This window comes from Macrotis lagotis, chromosome X, assembly GCF_037893015.1.
Source record: "Macrotis lagotis isolate mMagLag1 chromosome X, bilby.v1.9.chrom.fasta, whole genome shotgun sequence".
Classification (NCBI taxonomy): Eukaryota; Metazoa; Chordata; class Mammalia; order Peramelemorphia; family Peramelidae; genus Macrotis; species Macrotis lagotis.
Genome location: NC_133666.1, coordinates 352,868,248 through 352,888,374, shown reverse-complemented (window position 1 = coordinate 352,888,374; position 20,127 = coordinate 352,868,248). Strand labels below are relative to the sequence as shown.

Sequence of the window (20,127 nt, the reverse complement as noted above, 5' to 3'; positions counted from 1 at the left end):
TAAAATAGCATTATATGCAAAGAGAAACATTAGAGAGCATGATATTCTATATTAAAAATGCATTATGATTCATTACAGTTTGATATTTCAGAAACTTATAGTATTTGTAGCTTCTTTGCTTTAAACTATGGAATATTTATTAGAAACATTCATTTTTGCACACATAATGTTTAAACCAATTAGATCCAGTCACAAAAGTTGAGAATAATATAAACAAGTCATACAATATAATATAAAAGTGACTTTCCCCCATGCTCTTTGTTCCTTTTAAAAAGTCAAGCAAATAGTTCTAGAAAACAAAAGTACCATGTAGATTCTTTCTGGATGGAGATGATAAAGTTTGTGCTAAGACCATATCAATTCATAATCAGAAAACAGAAAGATACCCAAGTAGAGCTTTTCTTTTGCTGAGGTTAGGGTTAACAATTTCCCATCATTTTCAGGTTACAGACTTTTAAAAGGTCAGTTTTTCTAGGTTAACTATAGACATTCTGTGCCATTAAAAGGTATTTTGAACAATCAACTCTCTTGTGAACTAGATTAAAATTAAAAATTAACTAGAATAAAAATAAATTCTAGTTCTCATTGTCTTTTGAAGAAAGCACATACCCCAAAGAACAGCAGAGTCTAATTCCATCATAGCATTACTATAATTCCAGAAGGGGAAACAAAGTTTCAGTTTCTTTCAGTAGCCAGATAAAAACTTTGGTTTCCATGCAATACTTTATTTTAAGCATGCTCATTGCTATTGTAAGCAGTAGTACCAACTCCATCTCACACTTAAAAGATGGGAATATGGTAATGGCGGTCATTTTCAGTCAGAAGGCAGATCTCGGGCCATTCCCTGTGGCGTTCCTCTGGATAATAGACTTGGAAATCTCTGGTATTAAACTTAGACAGTCTAAACACTTTTATTCTGACTTCAAGACAATGTCCAAGAATCAACATGTCAATCTGGGAGAAAAAAATGAGAGAAAGGTCATAAATGTACTGTTTTATCAAATTCCTACTCTTCCACCATAGTGGAGGAAAATATTTTAATGGAATAATCTGTTTATAATCCCATACATAAGGCTATAAGTAGGCCAAGAACTAGGAGCAAATACTCAGAATTTGTCTTAAACAAAGAGTGAAAATTACAGGGATGACTCTTCACATCAAGAAGAGATCACTATTGCGGGGGGAGGTTGAGTGTGGGATAAGAATAAATAAGAAATGCAAAAGATGAACACAAAAGCTAAACTCTCTTATAACTAGATTTAGATCAATTTACAAGTAATTTATATAGGAAAAAATTTTCTAGATTTCCTAGAGGAAAAAAAGAGCTAAAGAGGAGTGAGGGGGAAAATGGAAGCAATAACATCTTAATATTTGAAAATAAATACTAATATAAAGCAAACAATAAAATCAAGTTTCCAATAAAATCAAATATTCCAAGGGAAACAATTTTTGGTCAGTCTCTATTATGGGCATATAGTATTGTATTTGAAAAAGGAACCATTTTTTAGAAACTCCACTGTGAAGGAATACAGTTGAGGTTCTTATGGTTATACATCTGAGAAAAATTTAACTGACATGGGATAGTGAGATATAATATCTTTTTTCTTCTATTATGAAATCTTTAAAATCACATAGATCTTTAACAAGGCCTTACAAAAAGCAGTAATTAAATAAATGTTTTTAGATATGGTCATTATGGAAATCTGTTTTGCTGCACTGGGCATATTTATTACAAATTGTGATTTTTTTTCCTCCTTTTTATATGACTGAATAGTAATGTAAAAGAGAAAAAAATAAAGGCATGTTAATTGAAAAAAATTTGGTTTAAAAATAAATATCTGTTGAATTGAACTGAACTCCATGCTACCTATCCCCTTGAATATTGCCAGTGCCGCCTTCTGACACGTTGTTTGATACTTACTTGTTGCAATCCAAATGTATCACCTATAAAATTCAGGTGATTCATCATGAAACTTAAAGGATCTGAGGACGTTTCCCTGGAAAACAGGAGGCGATAAAGACTGGGAATGGCCTTTTCACTCTTCACTTGTTCATACATTTCAATGACTTGATATAACATGATGAATTTTAAAGCTTCATATAGTTTGTACTCCAGGCTCTCATCAGAAAAAAGACTGTTACACATGTTCCTTCTTTTGTGCTGGTCTTTAATAGCACTAAATTCTGTCCACTAAAAAAGAATTTGAAAATAAGTTTGAGAAGTTAGAAAAACTACAGCTGCTCTTAAATATTACGTAACTACATCACAGCACTTTGCCAAGTGATGAACGCAACATGTTGTACAGTCTCTGACTTTAAGGAGTTTATGGTGTAAGTCAGCATCCCCAAATCATTCAAGTTTAGTTCATAAAACAATTCAGTTTACAAAGCACTGTCCATTGCTATGTAAAAGATATTTTGATTCTAGAGCTCTGATACTTTTGAATGTTATTCAAAGGAAGGGGAGACTGGCAACAGAATCATATTCTTAAATCAAATCTCGTGTTCTCAAATTATGGATTGTCACCATATAAATTTAACTGTGTCCAACTGTCCAGAGTTGGATACAACTAGATATCAGTGGACTATGAGCAGGATAGGTCCTAGTGAAAAGGAAGGTTGGTAGCTGTCTAGGAAGTAAGATTTAAAGGAACTAAAAGTCCATTTGGTAAGAAATATTCCCCTCCTCCAGGTCCCCCACCTTGAAGCCCAACTCTGTCTTTGTACTTATACCTGGCTTGAAGTTTCTACTGGTACGACTATGGGCTAGACCAAAGTTGTGGAACTACAATTTCCTAAAAGTCACAGTTAAGATGTACACTAGTACTAATTACTTGGACAGATTCTCTGGCTGGCACATTAGGCCCTGATGGTTCCTCTTTAAAATGTGGTAGGAATAGGTAATTTCTATGTTTCCATTCCACTTAAAGTTCATATTCAATAAAGGAGAGAAATATGTCAGTCAAATTACATAGCTATATAGGAACAATAGGAAAGTAGAATGGGAGGCTAAGAAACTTCATCTAACTTATAACTCCAATTTTGACCAATGGAAATAGAACCAGTTCATCTCACTATACTTTGTGGTTACTATCCTATTGCTTCTGATACATCCTATATTATTTGAGATTGTTAACAAAAAGAATATTCTTTGCCAGACAATATTTCTCAATTTAAGGTTTGGAAAATACAGTCAATGTACTTGTGAGGCACACTGCACTTAAGCACCATCCCCTCCTCCATATAAGTTAGGCTAGTTTTTCCTTAAAAGCTATTGAAACTGTCTTAGAGAGTTGGTTGGCTCAGAGCACAAAGGTGTAGGGCTGTGCCTTGCTATTTACCTGGATATGAAACAGCCAAGATACAAGGAGCTAGTGTCCCTTTCTGAGGCTTCAGACCACAGTCCAGCAGCCTAGAACAAGTCTGGAACTTTGTGAAAATTGTATCTATGCTTTATCCTGGATGAACATCTCTTCCTAGCCCTGAGCATCATTCCCCTGCTATGACTAAATAAATCTCTTTTTGTTAATGTTAGATAGATTATGCATGTCACATTTCATTACAATTTTGGACCTAAACTACCAGCAGGTAGCCCAAGATTAGCCTATTAGAACATAAAAGAGAGATGAAGACTCCTAAGGTCAAACAACCTGAAATTCTTCCTAACCTGTACTCTCCTAGCATGAGAAGCTCAGAACACTTATCATAGAGGGAAACAATCAAATCAGTACAGAAAATACAAATCTAATATCAAACATTTTTACAATTAGAGATTTGCTATTAAATAATAAAGAAATATACCAAAATAACTTTCATTTAATAAAAAAGAAATCCTTGATAATAATACTAAAATTATGAGAAATATGATAACTCAAAGAAAGGTCATGATAGAGTAAACAAACATTTATTTTCAAACTGTCTGAAGCTAAGGGAGAGAGGAAGAAATAAAGAGGGAAGAATAGGGAGATGGAGTAGGGAGACAGAGAGAGAGAGATGAGAGATGAGAGACAAGGGCAGGGAGTAAAAGAGGAGCACCATAAATGAAGAACTTTATTTGATTAAATGGACAGATAGTGATAGAGAAAGAGATAGAAATGCTCAGAGACAGACAGATACACAATAAACACAGAAAAGAGGCTGTAAGATAGATTTTTTTTACCTATATATTGGAGCGGAACTAGGACCAAAGAAGGATCAGCTACATCATACTCTCAAGACCTCCCAGAAGGGAAAAATCCCTGACCCTCTGGGCTGCTCTCTCCCAGCTATCTGAAAGGAAGGAAGGAAATATAGAAGCCGTAGCAGAAGGCTATTCTCTTGTTACTACTCAGGAAGGAAGAGATCGGTTCAACATTTTTAGGAGGAAGAAATGGGAACCTAGAAGATAACTATGGAAGGAGGAAATACTTTCTTTGCTAGTCCTTTAAAGGCAACACTAACTAATATGCCTGAGACTAGGAACCAAAGACAATGAAAGTGATGACAGAAGGGAGACTGATTACTACTTCTGAATGTATTTTACACTTTTTAGTCTTTTCCAAGTACTTACCTGACTCTTTAATAATTCAACACATTTACGTAATTTCCCAAACACATTTGGGCCTGTATATTTCTCAGGGCCAAAGCTGTATTGTTGAATCCAATTACAACCTTGTGAAAAGAGTAGCTTTTCAGGAAGCTTGAGGAAAAAAGGTATAAATGCTATGAAATTATTAGTATTTTGTCATAAATAAGATACAAAACAGATATGACTATATTCCTTCACAGTTAGCCAATTTAAATAACTGGCTATCACCCAAAGATGCAAGTAGAACATTATTAGAACATTTTTTTATAGTTCTGTACAAGGCACATTCTTATTTAAAAATTTTACAAGTTCTGACAGTTCAAATGTTATAAACAAAAAAATATGGTCAACAGATCTAATCTCTTTTATTACAATATTTTTAACAAAAGGCATGTGTTTTCAGGAATGATTAATCTTAACTAAGCAATTTTAAAACATAAAATAATTTTAAATGAATAATGGGCAACTTTAAAGATACTATGTTTATAGTTTATAGTACACCATGACTCTCCTCACATCCTCTCTGTCCTTAAATACCTTAGTTTTAGTTCAGCAAAATAAATGGTTACTAGAACAAAGAAATACCTTTCAAAATTAATTCTCACTAAAAAGAATTCAGATCATGCCTTAAGAAACATTTTTCACTGGGTTGTGAGAAATAGAATACATACATATACATGTATAAAATCATATATTAAAGGGATTTAGTTACCTTATGAAGTTTAAGGAAAAGTCTAAACAAAATTTTTCTGGAATAGTTTGATAGTTTTACATTAAAAGTCCAGTGGATGGATTAAGTGGCATTTGTCAGGGCTCCTTTCAGACTTTGGTCATTTTTTTCTAAAATATGGGTAGTTGAAATTAAGATGTTTATGCTATAGAATTTCACTTAATAAAGGATTATATATTTGAAGTATTTTCCTCACTTAAAACATGGTGTCATACCTTTACAATGTCTTTTTCTTTCATCCAGGATGGAAGAGAGAGACCCTGGCTGAGTATCTGAAATAGAACTGATCTTAATGCATCATAGTTATCTCCTTTGACTTGCCGAATACATTTAACATGATGACGCCTAAAGAGTTCCTCATAAGCCTATTAGAGCAAAGGGGAAAAAATATTTTTGTAATTTTGAGTAAGAAGAGTTTTAAGAAAGAAAATAAAATCAAATTTAACCATAGAGGTCCAAAGACAAATGGAAATTTTTAAAAAAATAAGATATATACTCCATGTGTTACTGAGCTGTTAATAGTACTAGCTAATCTTACTAAAATGTTTAGCATGATTGCCAGATTCATCATTAAGTGAAAACACCCTTCAGATGTCAATGCTACACTGAACTGCTTTGTCTAGTTGAAGACTGATGATTTTTTTGGGTGATGATGCCAATTTTGAAAGCAAAACATATTTTCAATGATTTAGCTGGTCAGCAGAACAGATTTTAGCCAAAACACCCAAGGGCTTCATTTTCTAATATCTATTGAAAAATCTGTTTTGTGATATGCCACCACTGTAACCACTTTGAACATTATCGCCATTACCTCAATCTCCCTTACCAAAGACCTATGGATATCAAATATTCCAAATAGATCAAATTGCTTTCCAAAAGGGTGAAGACAAAAAGCTATTTTTCTCAGCCTAATTTGATAACTTAGTTTAAGTTTGCTTGATTTACAAAAACCCAACAGCTAAATGTCTTTGAATGACCTTGTGTTAAGGATGACATTCAGATTTTCTAGCGTCTACAAAAAACTGAAAGGGGCCCAGTTCAAGGGGTCAGGAATTTAATTAGATTCAATACAAATAGCATTTGTTCTACACCAATTAGGTGTATGTACTAGAAGATGATGAAAAGATATAAATGATAAAATCTCTCTGCAACAACCTTATAGTCTGCTGGAGTAAGGAAGATAGTTGTAATATTTACTGAGCAAATAGTTAATATTAATCTCTCCCAGTCTCACAATACTCTGTTTCCTGATTTCCCATCCTTGCTCAGCTGGTTGTTAAGCTTGGGGTGTAGTTCTTCCTCATCTCCAACTTATAGGATCCCTAGCTTTCTTCCAAGTATAGCTTAGATTCTCCTACCTAAGTGAGGCCTTTCCTGATCACTTCTAGCTCTTTCTCCCTTTTGAAATTATTTGGTGTATTCTTCTCTAATTATATGTGTATTACACTTGCCCCCCATCCCCACCTTCACTCCCCATCCCAATGTTATCTCCTAGACGATTGCGACTGTGTCCTCAGAACCTAGTAGATACCTAATAAATGTTTGTTGAATTAAAAATGAATTTAAATTAAATTAAACCGTTTAATTAAAACTGAAATCTCCTGAATTATGGAACCTAATTTAAATGGGTTCTTCTTAACAGCAGCCACACTAAGTAGTGTCTGCAGTAATGTTCATTTTGGATTGACAATATAAGACTCAAGGAGTTTTAATGAACACAACAGCAGTTACTTTGGAACTAATTGGGCTTGACATTAAATAAAGTTGGATGGAATCTGTTTCTTCCCTGCTTTTAAAAATAGCGATACCTTCCTCATCAGCTTGGCTCTGCTTGTTTCTCCTTTCCATTCTCTTGCACAATAACCAAGAAGATCAACTTCTGCCTCCACACTGAGGTTTTCTAGACCAAATTGAACATAATAAGCTGTTAATTTCCTCTTCCCCCCATTCAACTTCCCCCTCCACTCCCTTTCATGACAAGGACAATAGAGACTATAAAAAGAATATTTACTTTTGAATTTTCTTTGCAGGTATTCACTCCACCTGAAATGTTAAAAACATAGTGATTTATTAAAGTATTTATAAAACTTACCTGCTTCAAAAAGAGGCATTTAAAAAATAGAGAAAATGACAAAAGAACATACCATTTTAACCGATGTACTAAATATAAATATAGGCTTCTGAAGTAGCAGAGAGTGGCAGCAAGAAATGATATGCTCAATATCACTGGTCCTTTTACTGTTCTCCATGCAACGTCTAAGGCCTGGTTTGTAACTGCTGTCCAGGGTTGAACTTTATGGTTTCCTACAATTAAACAATAAAAGATGGATGGATTGATGGATGAATGGATGGATGGATGGATGGATAGATATATAGAAATATGATTTGTCCTTATATTTTTCATTTTTAAAAAGGTCATAAATTTTATTAATTTCTCTTATATAGTAATATAATTACTGGTGGCAGAGTGAATAGAGTGCTAGACCTGAAGTCATGAAGATTCATCTTTCTGAGTTGAAAACAGGACTCAGATACTTACTAACTGTGTGAATTTGGGCAAGTCACTTAACTCTGTTTACCTCAATTCCTCATCTGTAAAATGGTAAACTATTCCAGTATCTTTGTCAAGAAAAAACAAATGGAATCACAGTGAATTAGACAAGACAAGACTGAAACAGTGGAACAACACTAAAAACACTAAAAATTTTAAATACATAACAATGTATCTAAATGTACAGGTTTTTATAGTCTCACATGTATTAGCATCTTCATTCAGCAAATATCCAAGTCTAAATGACAAAAGAAGCATTTTCCCTGCTGCTTTGTTATCTACAATAATTTCCTTGTATGTTTGAACTAATATAAGTCACTTTATGGGCACCTTTAAAATAAGTATGAAAACATCAACAACTAACATGTGGCGAGTTTCCCCATAGTTAGCCCAAATCAGAAAGAAGAACAATAATGATGGATATATGAATTATATATATATATATATATATATATATATATAAATATATAAATATATATATATATACACATATATAGGTCAATATATAACTTAACAACAATGATATGATGACAACAACAATAATAATACAAACAACAACAATGGATACATCTGGTTAGATGTGATTCCTTTTCCCAGAAATAGAAGGGGAACATGCAGACAGAACCACTTATTATGACTTAATGAGTCCATTTAGTGTAGACCCTTACACCATAGGAATTCTACCTACCCTTTTGTATATATCCTCATCTGAACTGCTCAGGATCACATACCCTAGTTTGGTATTTTTTGTAAAAGAGTTCCATCTCCATTTGTCTATTGTAAAAGTGTAAAATATGTAACATATATATGTACATAAAATATAACATATATATGTACATATTTATAAAAATACATTATACACACACACACAATGACATTATTTTCTTTACTTTTTCCCAGTGGGATGAGCAGTTATGCTTTAGGGGGTAAATAGCCTTGAATAATAACAACCACACTAATAACAGCTTGCATTTATAGTGTTTTATACATTTTTTTAAAAGCAGATAAAATACAACTGTGCAGTTCCATGCTGAGAAAGAGTAGGGGCTTCCTCCCTGCCCCCCCCCCCATCTTATTTCTTAAGTGGCTTCCCTTTTCACTTATCCATTCAGCTCAGTCTAAGGAGCACATGCCTTGCTTTACCATTCTTAAGGTCAGCAAGATTACAAGTTTCAAAACTGTTTGGGGTGGGTTCAGGCACTGGAGGTACTATCATCAGAAATGTCAAACAAACTGCCTATCACATGCTCTCCCTGATAACATATTAAACAGGAACTTTGATGCCTATTGACCCATGACTGGGGGATTTAAGGTCAATTTGGTTGGATTATGTACATGTCTGTGAATTTGATTTTTTACCAAATTCATAACTTTTAAAATATAATCAAATAGTAATATAATTTCTTTTTTTAATAAAATAATACCCATAAATCCTCTTTTCCTGCCTTTAAAAAAGTTACGGTTTAATCAAAGCTGGCATCTGCTGACTAATTTTAAACATGCTGAGGTTAACATATAAAGTAACATTTTGCATACTATTTTATAGTTCAGATTATATTATTCTGGAAGGTCTAATGTATCACGTGTTAAGTAACAGTGTCATGGAAGTAGCTAAAGTTAAAATGAGGAAGAAACCTTTGGAATAGGCATCAGCTCTCTTCTTCCAGTTAGTTATGTAATAATTTCCTCTATTCCATCTGATTCAGTGACAAGCAAGTGATACAATCACAGCAAAATTCATATTAATTTAAATTCCAGGTATGTAGAGTGTGTTTAGGCTGGTTTACTTTTGGACTAATGACCAAGAGAGGGCCTGCTAAGCAAACAGAATAGAAATAAGATTTTCTGGGAGGTTTTTAAACTTGCTAAGAGAATTCCTCACCCTTTCAAATACTTAAAAGAGTTCATTTACTTAAAATAGTTAATCACCTAATTACAGAACATCCTTTTATATCTATTTCTTCACAGTATTTAGTAAGTTATAATTTTGTAAATAAGTTACAATTACTATGTATAACTAAAGATAATAAAACTACATTTCCTCTAACTCTATAATTCAGGTTGGTCCTACCAATTAGTATGAAGTGAGGTTTCATTTGCTCTTTTGACTATTCACATATGTTGAGGAGAACAGTAAAACTTTTAAAATTAAAGAAAAAAATTGGCATTTCTTAATGATTTTTGTATTATCTGTTCAGCTCTAAATGCTTCCATTCCTGATGATTGTATACATTTGAACAAAATATGTTTTTAAAAAACTTCACAGTGAAAAACATCACACAATTTCACAAATTCACATCTATGAGATTTCACTTGCTTATCTGATGTGAAAAATATTTTATTAATAACAGATTCATCATAATCATAATAAAAAGAGTCTTTCATATGTAAAGGTCTATTGAAAAATATGAGAGCAGATGTCCTCTATCAGTTGGTGTTCCAGGATTGTTTTGAGGATCACATAAGATAACATATGTAAAGAACATTGCTTAAGATTACATTAATGCTAATTATTAGTCTCTTAAGATCCTGTAAAATAACTCATTTAGCATTTATTTTTCTAAATTCTATGCATTTCTAATATGAATTTTCTAAGAGCATAAGACCATCTCAATTTATTTAAAATATTGAAATAATAAAATGACATAAAGTATACAATGAAATTAAATGTAAAGTTATAATAAATAGTACAACTAAGATTTTTATAATATACATTTTTGCAACCTTCTTGGCTTTCATTAATTGGTCTCAAAATCTTGCAAATATCTTCTGACCATAGAAAATTAAAATAATTAAGATGGCCTATTGTAGTACCATATAAAGAAAATTGTTTTGTTCAGTCATTATTCAGATATACACATTCACAAATATATATTATATTAAAGTGCCTTATGAAACCAACTGAGAAATATTAAGTATCTATTCAATGAAACACCAAGCCTTAGATTAAAGCAAGAACATTTTAAAACACATCATACTTGAAAAATACCTACAATACAAATACAATGCTGAAGTCCAAACCTTTTACTTCTAGATCATCTACTTTGACTAAACAAAATAAGAATTAACTCTCAAAAGATTAGATAAGATTAATCTTTGAGCTTCTGACAAGTTGTTACCAAAGATTTGGTTGAGGGAAATATTAATATGTGCAATTCACATGTCAAGACTCATAACTCTTTCCCTTTTGCTGTTGTGAATGCATCCTTACATAAAAATTATTTTTCTCAATGTAACCTCAACTTTCTCCCTTTGAACAATTCATAAGAGTAGAAAAAAGGAAATCATCACATAACTAAAAACTAGTAGAACATATATCTAAAATCATTGAATACAGTTTGAGAAAGGAATTTTGATATCCTAAAATTAATTCTATTTATAATTTAATTAATTTCTTAAGTCTATCAGTGAGTATGACATCAATCCCTCCAAAAATATGAAAGCATGTTATTAACAGGTGATATCTGATTATCTAGAAAGGAAAATAGGTGATTATTAGGTATGAGGAAGGAACATAGACACACCAAAATGTTATCTTTCTTTCTTTTTTAAAAATAGGGTTAATAGACTGGTAGATCAGGAGACTGCTTTAGGAACAATTTATCCATTTCAGAGAAATGTAGAGACTGGTGTAGTAAACATGAGTTCTAGTCTCTGTTCAATCACTACCTTGTTCATGTGACAATAGGCAAGTCCCTTGACATCTCTGGGTCTCCTCCATATGAAAGGGAAAATGGGGGGAGGTAAATGATACATAAAGGGAGCTCTGTTATTCTATGATTTCAAAATTTTAGTTTCACCACTTCACAATGTCCCCTTTGATATTTTCATGTAGGTTTCTCATGATATCCTCATCAGGTATGTTGTAGAGATTCTTAAAAATGGAGTGCTCTTTATAGTCCCTGAGCTATCTTCTTTTTTTTTTAATTTTATTTATTTAAGGCAATAGGGTTAAGTGACTTGTCCAAGGTCACATGGCTAGATAATTATGTATCTATGAACGGTTTGAACTCATTTCCTCCTAATTCCAGGGTTGGTGCTCTATCCACTGCACCACCTAGTTGCCCCTTGAACTATCTTCTGTAATCTGGACTGTGATAGAAATAAAAGCATAAACACTGGAGAAAAGTGAAAGGTAAACTTGAGAAGTTTCTGAACTATAGTCCAATGACTCAGTTCAAAGAATTATATCCCATTAGAATCAAGGTCCATTTATAGTTCATTGATCAGTTTTGAGTGTGTAAAGCTACAACCTAGCCTGAATTAATGTTCCCTTTATTTATTAGGGTTAGACAAACAATTGGTGTCCTGTTCTCTGTCCAAAGAAGTCTGGTCCGCTCTACCTTTAATACTGCAGGTGGATTTAAACAATGAAATTTTCTTAGTCACAGTAGGGAAGGAAGGGGTTGTTACTAAAACCTTGTTCCCAATTTCGATTAATCATATTGTTCTCCATGCTTCAGCTATATGTCCAATCATGTTGTCCTCAACTCCTTGCTATCACTAAGCATATATTCAATTGTATTATTTCCCTACCTACTCTGCTCTGTTATTTGTTCTAATTGTATAAAATAGAACTGAATCTTCCTCTCAGAGTCTTTGGTTTAAATTGAGGCAATTCATTGATTCTTTTATTATCAAGTTCATGCCCTGTTAATAAAGTGTTATCTTGCCTCAGTCTACCTTTGTTGAATTTTACTCATGACAATTTAACATAAGGATCCTTGTAGACCACATATTGACTTATATATTAAAATATAATGTAATGTATGTTTTATTGTATTTTTATTTTGTTAAATATTTTCCAATTACAGTCTTGTTTTGGTTTGGTTTTGGTTTTTGCAAGGCAATGGGATTGTGCCTTGCCCAAGATCACAGTTAGTAAATTATTAAGTGTCTAAGACTAGATTTGAAATCAGATCCTCCTCACTCAAAGCACTGTGCCACTTGGCTGCCCCCCCCCACCCCATTACATTTTAATCTGGTTTCAGCTACCCTCAGCAGTGTTGGTTATGCTGTTTGACATTTCTATCTAAGCAAAGACTAAGTGAAAACTTAGATATCTTTAATCCTAATTTGGTACTCCTTGCATTGTGGGATGCTACTCCCATGCATAACCCTTCATTATTTAAAACCTTGACCACAATTAATTTAAAATTAGATTTTAAAATTAATAGTGAAATACTTAGTAGGCATTTGGCTACTAAAGGTTGCAAATAAGATGGAACCAAAGTGGTAGTTGTTAAAGTCAATTCACCAAATTCTTGCCTAGAAAAACAAACTGCTTGGCTATATATATATATACTTGTGAGTGTCTTTCACAAATACTTCTACTCACAAAAACTCTTCACCATCATTGTATTTATCCTTATTTTTTTTAAAAAGCTATTACATTTCATTAATAAAAAATGCATACTTTATTACACTTTTAAAATTTAAACTCTAGAGCTGGGATTCAGGTGGCAATTTCCTCTATAGTGCTATTTAATTTATTATCTTCTGTAATTTATAAAGATACAAAGAAAAAGACTACGTTATCTATACTTAGGTTTTCAATATTACAAATCCTCTTTAATGACATGATAACCTTATAAAGAAAGTTGTCAACCTATTTTGGCATGACATTTGTCTTAAGATGTGATGCTTTGACCTTTTAAAAAAAGGATTATTTTTCTTAAACTTAAACTATCTTTTATATTCTATTTAAAGTAAATAAACATTCACTTGACTTTTAAAACAATGAACTATTTCTTAATTACTAATATCATTAACCTGAGTGTTATTTCAGTCAATAGATTCCTATACCCCCCAGGAAGCAATAATTCCTTTTTAAAGTTAATATGATTTCTCTAAAAGCTCAAAAGAATTTAAATGGAATCCATAGTTCTCTGCCATAGATCATATAGCATACGTTCTATCATATTTACCATACCTATTCCATTCCTTGCCTTGAGCATTATAACATACACCCTTTTCTTCAGAAGAAGATAGATAGTTTTTTTCTTTTTTCCTTACAAAACAGATTGCTGTGCTTTTTGGAATATTTCCATTAAAAACATCTGAAGATGCACAAATGATTTGTTAAAAAGCAAAATTAAGTACTGTTCATATTGCTTCTGCTCCTCTTGTTTTATTAACATTTCTCCTTCAATAAATACTGATTAATACCTTATGCAAGCAGACCACTGTGTTAGTTCCTGGAGGAATTTAAATAAAGAAGATTCCTGTCCTTCTACAGCTCACAGCCTAGTAGAATATAAAGCATTCAGATAAATAAATAAATATAATATAATCAAGAAATGTGCAAATGTTGGGTGGACTCTTTGTGAAGATTCATGGAAGGGTAAGCACAAAAGTTACAAAGACAAGAAAAAGCACGGTTGAGAGATCTTCATAGCAGGGGTGGAGATGGACATCCACATAATAAGAGCACAGATTCAGAGATGTATCAAAGTATAAATTTCACTGGAAAACAAATGAATCAATGATTTGACTAACTGTGGTAACCTGTGAGATATCAGATTCTGATGATGTCAATTCAATATTTCAATATTCAAATATTTCAATTTTCCTAGCATTGTATCATCTATGAATTTAATAAGCATGATTTTATTTCTTCAGGTGATGGATAAAAATGTTGAATCTTAGTGGGTGAGTTGGAATTTAATATGGTATATGATTAGAAAGTGTCAGTGTAACATAATGGAAAGAGTACTGAATTGCATTTAGAAGTCCTAAGTTTGAATCCCAATTCTGTCATTTACTCTTTGCTTAACAATAAGCAAGTCATTTGATTTCTCTGAACTCCAATTTCCTTATGTATAAAATGAGATTATTGGACTAGAATCTAGTCTCTTGGTCACTTGATCACCTCTAAGGTCTTTTCCAGTTCTAAATCCTATGATCCTAGATGAATTTGGAGTCAGAATGTTTATCCCAGAACCTACTAATTCCTACTTTTTCATCTTAAAATTTTAATCAAATTACTTAACTTTTGAGTCTCAGTTTTCCTATTTGTAAAATGGGAATACTGATAATTATATATCTTCATGTAGGTATTGTAAAGATCAAATTAGTATTTCCTTTTTCAATTGCAAAGCATTTGTAAACAGAATTATTCTCAATATTCTGTTCTCCACTTTCCTCTCCATTACTACACCCACCCCAGTTGTAGGAGACTGCCAAAGTTTCTTTCTGGAAGCAACTTTGTTGTCTGACTGAAAGCAGTCACTCTTGCCAGGTAGAAAGGGAGTTGTGACTAGGCTTTGCAGTGTGAGAGGATATTTGGAAGAAGTCTGGGTTGGCTGTATACTGTATGCCTGAAATACCTTTAGACTTTAAGTATAGAGATAATTCATCTGTCTCTTCCTTTAGATAATTCTCAGTTGTTAATGGTATCATAATCCCAATTCTAATGATTCCAATTCAAAACAAAAAGGAATGGTTCAATAAAATGATGTGTATGAAGGGGTATTATATCTTAGACAAATCACTTCTTTTCTCTGAACCTCAAGTCTTCATCTGTAAAATGATAGAATGAACAAGATGACCCCTTTGCAGGGAATACAAGTCTTATGCAGTACACTTTCTACTCAATTTCACTACAGCTACCAGAAGAGATACATTAATAAAAGAATTTGGGGAAAAATCATTATCTTATCTAATTCCAGTCCATTTCAGATTACCCAGAAGCAGAAAAGTGCTATCAGGAAGCATTCAATGATACTGTCCTGATACTAGAGATCTCATTATATTATGAATAAAATCATATTTCCCCATACAGAGTAATAACTAGGCATTTGTTATTTTAAAATTGAAAGCCTATTAAGTAGCTAAGAATAGTGTACACCAGATTCAAATAGTGATAGTAACAATGGAAATTCTATAAGAGCCTAAATTTTGGAGGTAGAAGGAGACATAGAGACCATTGAGAGTAAACTCAGGCTCAAAAAAGGTTAAGGGACTTGCCCAGGGACACATATTAGTCAGAATCTAAGGTAGGATTTGAACTCCAAGGATAGAACTCTGAACATAATACCACAACCCTTTAGGATGTAAGGATTACAAAGGAAATCACTTTTATTGAAATAGAGTCTTCAAAATATTAAATGAACAAATCAATAGAATTCAGATTTAGAACTCTTGTTTTAATTTCTCAATTGAGTGATCTGTCTAGGGTCACACTGTAAGTCAGTGGGGGGGACTTGAACACAGGTCATTCATGATAGATCTCTAGCCACTAGGAGACACAGCCTCTATGATTTAAAGTAAAAGTGATATTGAAAACTTCTAAACCAAAATAGAAAGAAATGCTGTCATTCTTGTCCAAAAGTCTTTTCTGAAAATGTTTTCCATTTTCTAAATTCTACCAAAGCTGAAATGATAATTGAACATTAAACAGGAAATACCCCCTTTCAAAAAAATAAGAAAACAAAACGAAAAGACACTTAAAGCAGGAAGTCATGTGATTCTTCAGGCTGTAGCTATAAAAAATCCTTATAAGCACATTCTAGTGCTCAATTAGCTTCATTTCTTTCACTTGCTTCTCTTGTGATATTTCCTGTTTTTCCTCCGAAATCTCCAAATATACTCTATGTAATATTTCTGACAATCTTCTAAGAGACAATTTATACTCCACAGGTATTTTTTCATTCTAACTTCTATCCTAAGTCCACTCTTATTCTAAGTATCAATTTCTGTTAGTACAATCCTTTCATCTTCAACTATCTAACAAAATCAAATTTTATTATTTATTTTTTTACTTAGGGTGGGGCATCTTTTTTCTATTTGTGACCATAAATCCAGAAGAAAGTAAAAGGCTACAAGGAAATAAGAAGCAATTTAATTTGCATGAGTTTTTAATGTATTTTTTAAAATATAGAGGTATGACAAAAGTTAAATTCACACTAATTTAAATATTGTTAATGAAGTCATAACATTTTATATAACAAATATAACAATTATTGCTAAACATGAATCAATTGTTTTTATTACAAACAGTTAAGGGAGAGAGAGAGAAAAAGGAATAGGAGAAGAGATATTCCTCCCCACCCTAGATTTGTTTGCTCTTGGGAGAAATTATGGGTTAGATTAATGTGACTCCTAAAGGTCTATGAGAAGTTGAAATGTAATTGGAGGGAAGGTGAAGCAGAAGAAAGAAAACATAAAGTTAGCTGCACAGTGAAACAAGACAGAACTAGAGAGAATGGGAAGAGGAAGGAGTAAAAGGTGTATAGAGGGGCCCCTGTAGCCGCAGTAGGTAAGCTATTTGCCACATCCTGAGAGGTCTAAAAAAAGATTCATCTTCTGTCAAGATTATTGTGGACTGATGACAACCAAGACTAGGAGTTGGGAGGTTTGTATTCGAATATAAGTGATAGAAGGCTAAATTTTTTTTAATGGAAGACATTGGGAGTTTAGGAGATAATATCCCTTAGATAAGCTAACATGTGCAATACATGCTCAAAAGGAAGAATAACATAAAAGGAATATGGACCTAAACTGAAAAGGAAATTATCCCTAACTTAATCAAAGTGGGCTCGTTGATGGGTCAGATTTTATCCAGTTATCTGGGAATATGATCAGACCTGTCCAATTGACCTTGTCTAGGTACATGGGCAAGGACTGGAGATGTTTATCTATGCCCAGCCTTTCATTTTATAGCAAAAACAGATTCTGAAAGAGAACGTGACTTGTTCAGTGTTACACAGATAGTATGTAGAAGAACAAGGCAATAAAACCCAGTTCTCCAATTCTAAAACTCATGTCTTTTCCACTATACCTTGTTGCCCTCCAAGGTCACTTTTAGAATCAAGTTTAATCCCTCCAACACTGCAGTTGGTGTTCAGTAAGCTTTTTCTATTAAAATACAATAGAGTGAGCCTTGGAAGTAAGTGTTATTAGCTCTTACCATTCTGATATGATATATATCCATTTAGCAATGCCCCTAAATCTTCAACTGTACCTATGTGGGCAGGGAGAGGGAGAGAGGAGCTTAGAGTAAATGAGTTTGGGGGGGAAATATTCAAAGCTTCGAAGCAAATGCAGTTGACACAATAATATTATAGTGGAAACAAGATGCAATCACTCTTCATGTTGAACCTGGCCCTTAAGTTGCAGTTTTCTAACCATGGCCTAAAAACCCTTCCCCTTTATTTTGGGTATGGAATTTGTTGTTCAGTCATTTCAGTTGTATCTAACTCTTTGTAACATTTCAGGTTTTCTTGGCAAAGACACGAGTAGTTTGCCATTTCCTTCTCCAGTTCATTTTATAGATGAATAACTGAGGCAAACAGGGTTGAGTGACTTGCCCAGGGTCACACAGGGTCCCTGTCTGAGGCCAGATTTGAATTCAGGAAGATCAGTCTTCCTGACCCCAGGTCCAGCCCTCTATCCACTGTGCACCTAACTAACCCTGTGTACAGAATAACCACAGTGATAACTAATCACTGACAAGTACAGAAGCCCTAAATCAACTTGAAAGGTGAATAGAATAAGTTAAAGGAGCCCATCAGAATAGGAGAAAGAAGCTTCTTATTTTAATTAGCCTAGCTAACTAGGTTCTAAGCTCAATGGTTTCAGTGGCTGAAGGCATGCAGATGCTCTTAATGTCTTTTAAATTTGAGAGCCCTAGAAAAACGTTGTATTCATCCTATCCTAGTTACAATTCTATGATTGACTCTGATTTTGTTTGATGTTGATAATCATTTGAATAGCTAATTCACTGAATTATAATATCAGCACATATATCTGGGACAAGCACTAGATGAAGAACAAGTTGGATCCAGACTTGACAGAAGAGATGGAAGAACTGAACTAGAGAAATTGCTCTGTTGTATTGCTGGGTGTGTGTGTGTGTGGGGGGGTGAGCACGAATTTACGGCAGATGCTATGTAGAAAAGATGGCTGGAAAGTATCATTTTAGGTAAATCTTATTTCTATATGTAATCCATATAAAGAAAATAAGATATATCAAGTAAGTGGTATTGTTGTCTTGATAAATGTTTTTTTTTTATTTTGTAGAAAAAAAAAGAAATTGCTCATTGCTTATAATGATCCTAAGGAATTGCCTGATTCAAAGACTAATCTTTTTAAAATGTAAATATCCTTTCAATGAAGGTATGGGATTAGGAATTTTAAGCCACCGTGGTTTGTGCAAAATCAAAATTTTAGGTGATCCAGGGTTAAATAGAGACACAAGTACTGGCTCCAAACAAGCATCAGAATATATCTAATGATGACCATAGCAACAGAATTAAATGGTGGAAGTAAATGATCAAGAAGTCAGTCAAGTAGCAAGACTAAGGGGATTACACATAAGTCAAGTTTGAGGGATACCAAGGTACCCTCTCAAATATTGAAAACCCTAGAAAAGTAGTTCTTAACCTGGAGTCCATTTACCCCAAAGATTCCATGGATAGGTTTCAGGAAAGTCTTTGATCTTAGATGAGGGAAAAAAATAGAGCTTTATTTTAATATAATTGGTTATCTTTGTGACCTTATAGATTTCATTTATGCATTTAATAACATTATTCTTTGAAGAGGTCTCATCACAGGTTTCTATTCCCTCAGTTTACCCTGGGGGGGGCAACTCTGCCTCCACACTCCCCAAGAAGCTCTCTAACCACATTTTCTTTAATGATTGAGGAAGGGGCCTACAATTTGGAGTAAAATTCCCCTAAATGTGAAATACCTCAACCCCAATGCAATCCTAAACCCTGAAATGTTCCTCAGCCAGAGACATGTAGGAGTGATTGATTTCTCATGGTAAATGCACCTTCTATACCCCACTATATCCCATACCCCCATCCCCAAAAGGAAAGCTTTAAAATAGATAAAACCTTTTTAGATCATAAAACTAAATCAGGGGAAAGGTTTGGTGATTTGTTGGAGCAAATCATTTAACTTTTAAAAATGCACAAAAATTTCAGGAATATGTATTTCAAAATATTATACATAAGATTTTAAGTATCAAACAGCTGAACTTAAAAGGATGGAATTTAAGGGTTTTTTTTTTATTTTTTGAGGTGTTTTTTTTTTGCAAGGCAAATGGGGTTAAGTGGCTTGCCCAAGGCCACACAGCTAGGTAATTATCAAGTGTCTGAGACTGGATTTGAACCCAGGTACTTCCGACTCCAGGGCCAGTGCTTTATCCATTGCACCACCTAGCCACCCCAGAATTTAAGTTTCTAAAAGATGGAAAAAAATTTTTTTTGGTTATAAAAGTGCAAATTATTAGAAGAGAACTTACTTAGCACTAACCTGATTTTCTAGACTTTG

The 20,127-nt window shown here is 33.2% G+C and overlaps 1 protein-coding gene across 1 annotated transcript in view; it reads right to left on the bottom strand.

Annotated features, from left to right (window-relative positions):
* Nucleotides 1-250: 250 nt before the first annotated feature.
* LOC141501399 (inactive ubiquitin thioesterase OTULINL-like) overlaps nt 251-20,127 on the bottom strand; it is a 70,997-nt gene continuing 51,120 nt past the window's right edge. The window contains exons 2-8 of the mRNA XM_074205315.1: nt 7,442-7,601; nt 7,309-7,340; nt 7,106-7,197; nt 5,513-5,662; nt 4,550-4,678; nt 1,922-2,191; nt 251-954 (exon numbers count right to left, since the gene is read on the bottom strand). Of these exons, the coding sequence (XP_074061416.1) occupies nt 781-954; nt 1,922-2,191; nt 4,550-4,678; nt 5,513-5,662; nt 7,106-7,197; nt 7,309-7,340; nt 7,442-7,601 (1,007 nt within the window). The 3' untranslated portion in view covers nt 251-780. The remainder of the gene's footprint in view (nt 955-1,921; nt 2,192-4,549; nt 4,679-5,512; nt 5,663-7,105; nt 7,198-7,308; nt 7,341-7,441; nt 7,602-20,127) is intronic.